Genomic DNA, 7,500 nt, shown 5'->3' on the forward strand with positions numbered 1-7,500 from the left:
ACACCTCAACTGAACCCCACGATGTCGACGCCCGCCCCACCTACCCCGCCCCCTGCAAGCCCCACCCCCCCACCCACCGCGGGGCCCACGACACCCCCAACACCCTCGGGGGGGAAGCGGGTGGAGGCGAAAGTGTGCGGCGTGTGTGGGGACAGGGCGCTGGGGTATAACTTCAACGCCATAACTTGTGAATCATGTAAAGCATTCTTCAGGAGGAACGCCTTGAAGAAGAAGGTAGGGAGAGAGAGAGAGAGAGGAAAGGGAGGAATGTAGGAAAGAGGGAGAGAGAGAGAGGAAAGGGAGGAATGTAGGAAAGAGGGAGAGAGAGAGAGGAAAGGGAGGAATGTAGGAAAGAGAGAGAGAGAGAGAGAGGAAAGGGAGGAATGTAGGAAAGAGGGAGAGAGTGAGAGAGAGAGAGAGAGATGGAAAGGTGAGAGAAGGAAGGGAAGTAAAGAGACTGGAGGAAGGAAGGATGGAAGGAGAGAGAGAGGGAGAGAAAGGAAAGGGAGGAATGTAGGAAAGAGGGAGAGACAGAGAGAGAGAGAGATGGAAAGGAGAGAGAAGGAAGGGAAGTAAAGAGACTGGAGGAAGGAAGGATGGAAGGAGAGAGAGAGAGAGAGGAAAGGGAGGAATGTAGGAAAGAGGGAGAGAGTGAGAGAGAGAGAGAGAGAGAGATGGAAAGGAGAGAGAAGGAAGGGAAGTAAAGAGACTGGAGGAAGGAAGGATGGAAGGAGAGAGAGAGAGAGAGAGGAAAGGGAGGAATGTAGGAAAGAGGGAGAGAGAGAGAGAGAGGATGGAGAGAGATGGAAAGGAGAGAGAAGGAAGGGAAGTAAAGAGACTGGAGGAAGGAAGGATGGAAGGAGAGAGAGAGAGAGAGGAAAGGGAGGAATGTAGGAAAGAGGGAGAGAGAGAGAGAGAGGATGGAGAGAGATGGAAAGGAGAGAGAAGGAAGGGAAGTAAAGAGACTGGAGGAAGGAAGGATGGAAGGAGAGAGAGAGAGAGAGAGGAAAGGGAGGAATGTAGGAAAGAGGGAGAGAGAGAGAGAGAGAGGATGGAGAGAGATGGAAAGGAGAGAGAAGGAAGGGAAGTAAAGAGACTGGAGGAAGGAAGGATGGAAGGAGAGAGAGAGAGAGAGGAAAGGGAGGAATGTAGGAAAGAGGGAGAGAGAGAGAGAGAGAGAGGATGGAGAGAGATGGAAAGGAGAGAGAAGGAAGGGAAGTAAAGAGACTGGAGGAAGGAAGGATGGAAGGAGAGAGAGAGAGAGAGAGGAAAGGGAGGAATGTAGGAAAGAGGGAGAGAGTGAGAGAGAGATGGAAAGGTGAGAGAAGGAAGGGAAGTAAAGAGACTGGAGGAAGGAAGGATGGAAGGAGAGAGAGAGAGAGAGAGGAAAGGGAGGAATGTAGGAAAGAGGGAGAGAGAGAGAGAGGATGGAGAGAGATGGAAAGGTGAGAGAAGGAAGGGAAGTAAAGAGACTGGAGGAAGGAAGGATGGAAGGAGAGAGAGAGGAAAGGGAGGAATGTAGGAAAGAGGGAGAGAGAGAGAGAGAGAGAGAGAGAAGATGGAGAGAGAGAGATGGAAAGGAGAGAGAAGGAAGGGAAGTAAAGAGACTGGAGGAAGGAAGGATGGAAGGAGAGAGAGAGAGTGTGAGGAAAGGGAGGAATGTAGGAAAGATGGAGAGAGAGAGATGGAAAGGAGAGAGAAGGAAGGGAAGTAAAGAGACTGGAGGAAGGAAGGATGGAAGGAGAGAGAGAGAGAGAGGAAAGGGAGGAATGTAGGAAAGAGGGAGAGAGAGAGAGAGAGGATGGAGAGAGATGGAAAGGAGAGAGAAGGAAGGGAAGTAAAGAGACTGGAGGAAGGAAGGATGGAAGGAGAGAGAGAGAGAGAGAGAGAGAGAGAGAGAGAGTGAAGGAAGAAATGAAGAGAAATTGGGAAAAGGAGAGAGAGAGAGAGAGAGAGAGAGAGAGAGAGAATCTAGGAGGAAGGGGAAGATGGAGGGAGGGGAGGAAAGCTGGTAGAAAGAGAGAGAGAAGGATAAAGGATGAGAGAGAGAGAGAGAGAGAAGGAGAGAGGGGGGGAGGGAGGGGAGGGAAGGGAAGGGAGGAAGGAAGGAAGGAGGGAGGGAGGGAAGAAGGGAGAGCTGGAGAGGGGAAGAAGTTGGGAAGAAAAAGAAGGAAGGTAGGAAATAGGGAGAGAGAAGGAGGAGAGAGAGAGAGGAAAGGGAGGAATGTAGGAAAGAGAGAGAGAGAGGGAGGATGGAAAGAAAGGGAGAAAGACAGAAAAGAGAGAGAGAGAGGGAAGAAAGGAAGAGAAATAGGGAAGTGTTTGAGACAGATGAAGATTTGAATGGAGAATGAGAGAGAGAAAGACTGACAGAACGTGAGAGAAAGAGAGAGAGAGAGACACACACACACACACACACACAGAGACAGAACGAGAGAGAGAGAGAAGAGGGAAGGAGGGAAGAAAGGAAGAGAAATAGGGAAGTGTTCAAGACAGACGAAGATTTGAATGGAGAATGAGAGGCCGAAAGACAGACAGAACGAGAGAGAAACAGAGAGAGAGAGAGAGAGAGATAGTGAGAGAGAGGACACGCTAACACTCTCTCTCTCTCTCCCCGCGCCCAGGAGTTTCGATGCCCCTTCCAGAGCAACTGTAAGGTCGACCAAATCACTCGAAGGTTTTGCCAGAAGTGTCGATTACGCAAATGTTTTGAAATCGGGATGAAGAAAGAGTGGATTATGTCGGACGAGGAGAAGAAGCAGAAGAAGCGCAAGATTGAGGAGAACAGGTGCGTACCATCCACTCATTCAATTTAGTGACTCCATGGTAAATATAGTATGTTTTGAGAAGAAGCAGAAGAAGCACAAGATTGAGGAGAACAGGTGCGTACCATCCACTCACTTGATTTAGTGACTCCATGGTAAGGATAATTTTTTCTGATGAGGAGAAGCAGAAGAAGCGCAAGATTGAGGAGAACAGGTGCGTACCATCCACTCATTTGATTTAGTGACTGCAGAGTAAGTATAATTTTTTCAGAGGAGGAGGAGAAGTGCAAGATTGAGGAAAACAGGTGCATACCATCCACTCATTCGATTTAGTGACTCCATGGTAAGTATAGTATGTTTTGAGAAGAAGCAGAAGAAGCACAAGATTGAGGAGAACAGGTGCGTACCATCCACTCATTCAATTTAGTGACTGCTGGGTAAGGATAATTTTTTCTGAGGAGAAGAAGAAGGTAAGATTGAGGAGAACAGGTGCGTACCATCCACTCACTTGATTTAGTGACTGCAGGGTAAGGATAATTTTTTCTGAGGAGGAGAAGAAGCGTAAGATTGAGGAGAACAGGTGCGTACCATCCACTCATTCGATTTAATGACTGCATGGTAAGTATAGTTTGTTTTGAGAAGAAGCACAAGATTGAGGAGAACAGGTGCGTACCATCCACTCATTCAATTTAGTGACTGCATGGTAAGTATAGTTTGTTTTGAGAAGAAGCACAAGATTGAGGAGAACAGGTGCGTACCATCCACTCATTCAATTTAGTGACTGCATGGTAAGTATAGTTTGTTTTGAGAAGAAGCACAAGATTGAGGAGAACAGGTGCGTACCATCCACTCATTCAATTTAGTGACTGCATGGTAAGTATAGTTTGTTTTGAGAAGAAGCACAAGATTGAGGAGAACAGGTGCGTACCATCCACTCATTCAATTTAGTGACTGCATGGTAAGTATAGTTTGTTTTGAGAAGAAGCACAAGATTGAGGAGAACAGGTGCGTACCATCCACTCATTCAATTTAGTGACTGCATGGTAAGTATAGTTTGTTTTGAGAAGAAGCACAAGATTGAGGAGAACAGGTGCGTACCATCCACTCATTCAATTTAGTGACTGCATGGTAAGTATAGTTTGTTTTGAGAAGAAGCACAAGATTGAGGAGAACAGGTGCGTACCATCCACTCATTCAATTTAGTGACTGCATGGTAAGTATAGTTTGTTTTGAGAAGAAGCACAAGATTGAGGAGAACAGGTGCGTACCATCCACTCATTCAATTTAGTGACTGCATGGTAAGTATAGTTTGTTTTGAGAAGAAGCACAAGATTGAGGAGAACAGGTGCGTACCATCCACTCATTCAATTTAGTGACTGCATGGTAAGTATAGTTTGTTTTGAGAAGAAGCACAAGATTGAGGAGAACAGGTGCGTAGTTAAGAAGGTTTTGCTGGCATGTCGTAAGTGGAGCTGCCTGTACCATCCACTCATTTGATTTAGTGACTGCATGGTAAGTAAAATTTTTTCAGAGGAGGAGAAGCAGAAGAAGCACAAGATTGAGGAGGACAGGTGTGTAGCTACGAAGGATTTTGATGGGTTGTCGTAAGTGGGGGGCTAACCATCCACTCATTCAATGTAGTGACTTGACACTGAATATTGTCTTCTGTGTTACATAAATCCTTCCAATATCACCATACTCTGCATAAAGCTCCCTAACACCTTTTCCTAAGTGATTTATTTTGTTTATTACACCTTACTGTCCTCTTCTGTGTTACATAAATCCTTCCAATATCACCATACTCTGCATAAAGCTCCCTAACACCTTTTCCTAAGTGATTTATTTTGTTTATTACACCTTACTGTCCTCTTCTGTGTTACATAAATCCTTCCAATATCACCATACTCTGCATAAAGCTCCCTAACACCTTTTCCTAAGTGATTTATTTTGTTTATTACACCTTACTGTCCTCTTCTGTGTTACATAAATCCTTCCAATATCACCATACTCTGCATTAAGCTCCCTAACACCTTTTCCTAAGTGATTTATTTTGTTTATTACACCTTACTGTCCTCTTCTGTGTTACATAAATCCTTCCAGTATCACCATACTCTGCATAAAGCTCCCTAACACCTTTTCCTAAGTGATTTATTTTGTTTATTACACCTTACTGTCCTCTTCTGTGTTACATAAATCCTTCCAGTATCACCATACTCTGCATAAAGCTCCCTAACACCTTTTCCTAAGTGATTTATTTTGTTTATTACACCTTACTGTCCTCTTCTGTGTTACATAAATCCTTCCAATATCACCATACTCTGCATAAAGCTCCCTAACACCTTTTCCTAAGTGATTTATTTTGTTTATTACACCTTACTGTCCTCTTCTGTGTTACATAAATCCTTCCAGTATCACCATACTCTGCATAAAGCTCCCTAACACCTTTTCCTAAGTGATTTATTTTGTTTATTACACCTTACTGTCCTCTTCTGTGTTACATAAATCCTTCCAGTATCACCATACTCTGCATAAAGCTCCCTAACACCTTTTCCTAAGTGATTTATTTTGTTTATTACACCTTACTGTCCTCTTCTGTGTTACATAAATCCTTCCAATATCACCATACTCTGCATAAAGCTCCCTAACACCTTTTCCTAAGTGATTTATTTTGTTTATTACACCTTACTGTCCTCTTCTGTGTTACATAAATCCTTCCAATATCACCATACTCTGCATAAAGCTCCCTAACACCTTTTCCTAAGTGATTTATTTTGTTTATTACACCTTACTGTCCTCTTCTGTGTTACATAAATCCTTCCAGTATCACCATACTCTGCATAAAGCTCCCTAACACCTTTTCCTAAGTGATTTATTTTGTTTATTACACCTTACTGTCCTCTTCTGTGTTACATAAATCCTTCCAATATCACCATACTCTGCATAAAGCTCCCTAACACCTTTTCCTAAGTGATTTATTTTGTTTATTACACCATACTGTCCTCTTCTGTGTTACATAAATCCTTCCAATATCACCATACTCTGCATAAAGCTCCCTAACACCTATTTGTAAGTGATTTATTTTGTTTATTACACCTTACTGTCCTCTTCTGTGTTACATAAATCCTTCCAATATCACCATACTCAGCATAAAGCTCCCTAACGCCTTTTCCTAAGTGATTTATTTTGTTTATTACACCTTACTGTCCTCTTCTGTGTTACATAAATCCTTCCAATATCACCATACTCTGCATAAAGCTCCCTAACGCCTTTTCCTAAGTGATTTGTTTTGTTTATTACACCATACTCTGCTTAAAGAACATATAAAATGATATTAACCAGCCATATCCAAAAGTAAATCACTAAAGAAGAGGTGTTAGGGATCTCTCTCTCTCTCTCTTTATATATAGATATCCAGTATTACTTTTTTCTTGTTACCATTGCTCTCTCTCTCTCTCTCTCTCTCTCTCTCTCTCTTGAACCCCAAACCACTCAAAACAATCAAATTAAAAAACAAACCACCAAGTGACAGGCATTTGGGAGCTTCCTTAACACATTTCAACATAAAACTTATCCAAACTATTTACAAACAACTTTTCACAGAGCGCGCAAGACCGTGGATAGTAAACTGCCGCCAACGACCCCAATTGCCTCGTTACAGTCGTTACAAGGCTGCTCCGAGACGCCTAAACCCCAGGCTGTGGTTGTTGGTGTGATTAGGAGTGAAGATGATGCGGTGAAGGTGAGTGTGGTGGTGGTGGTGGTGGTGGTGGTGGTAATAATAATAATAATAATAATAATAATAAAAATAGTAATGATAATAATGATGATGATAGAAATAATAATAATGATAATAATAATAATAATAAAAATAGTAATGATAATAATAATAATAATAATAATAAAAATAGTAATAATAATAATGATGATAGAAATAATAATAATAATAATAATAATAATAAAAATAGCAATGATAATAATAATAATAATAATAATAATAATTAAAATAGTAATGATAATAATAATAATAATAATAATAATAATAATAATAATAAAAATGATAAGAATAATAATAATAATATAAATAATAATAATAATAATAATAATAAAAAGAGTAATGATAATAATAATGTTAATAATAATGATGATTGAAATAATAGTAATAATAATAATAATAATAATGATAATAGTAATAATAATAATGATAATAGTAATAATAATAATAATAATAATAGTAATAATAATAATTTTTTCAGGTTCCCAGATTGGACGGACAGACAGACGTACACAGCCTACCTCATTCTACCTCACCCTCTCTCTCTCGGTAAGTTCTCTCTCTCTCTCTCTCTCTCTCTCTCTCTCTTACAACTACCATATTACTACTAGCTTTATTAATTCTACTACTACTACTACTACTACTACAACTACAACTACTACTACATTATTATTATTATTATTTTCCTTTTCAGAGACTGTTCTGTGAGAGAGACCAAGGATTCATCAGTTTTAGGTAAGAGAGAGAGAGAGGGAGAGAGAGAGAGTATTTATTGCGTCAGTAGTTCATCTATCAATCTGTCTATCTATCTATTGCCAGATGCCTCAATCCCATATGGGGTGGCCACAAACAAATCACCTCCATGTCGCCCTGTCCCCCGCCATTTCACCATCCTGCTCCCAGCTCACACCCCCCTCTCTCATATACCTCTCCACCCCATCCCTCCATCTCATCCTTGGCCTC

General features: G+C 41.4%; 1 protein-coding gene across 1 annotated transcript in view; it reads left to right on the plus strand.

The window, feature by feature from the left end:
• Hr96 (Nuclear hormone receptor HR96) overlaps positions 1–7,500 on the plus strand; it is a 25,412-nt gene that overhangs the window by 5,565 nt on the left and 12,347 nt on the right. Inside the window, exons 2-5 of the mRNA XM_080280451.1 lie at positions 1–234; positions 2,625–2,788; positions 6,366–6,504; positions 7,019–7,086. The exon at positions 1–234 is cut by the window's left edge and continues 21 nt beyond it. Of these exons, the coding sequence (XP_080136577.1) occupies positions 22–234; positions 2,625–2,788; positions 6,366–6,504; positions 7,019–7,086 (584 nt within the window). The 5' untranslated portion in view covers positions 1–21. The remainder of the gene's footprint in view (positions 235–2,624; positions 2,789–6,365; positions 6,505–7,018; positions 7,087–7,500) is intronic.

Source organism: Coenobita brevimanus, chromosome 10 (genome assembly GCF_032717465.1).
Source record: "Coenobita brevimanus isolate Jiangsu-jjx chromosome 10, ASM3271746v2, whole genome shotgun sequence".
Taxonomy (NCBI): Eukaryota; Metazoa; Arthropoda; class Malacostraca; order Decapoda; family Coenobitidae; genus Coenobita; species Coenobita brevimanus.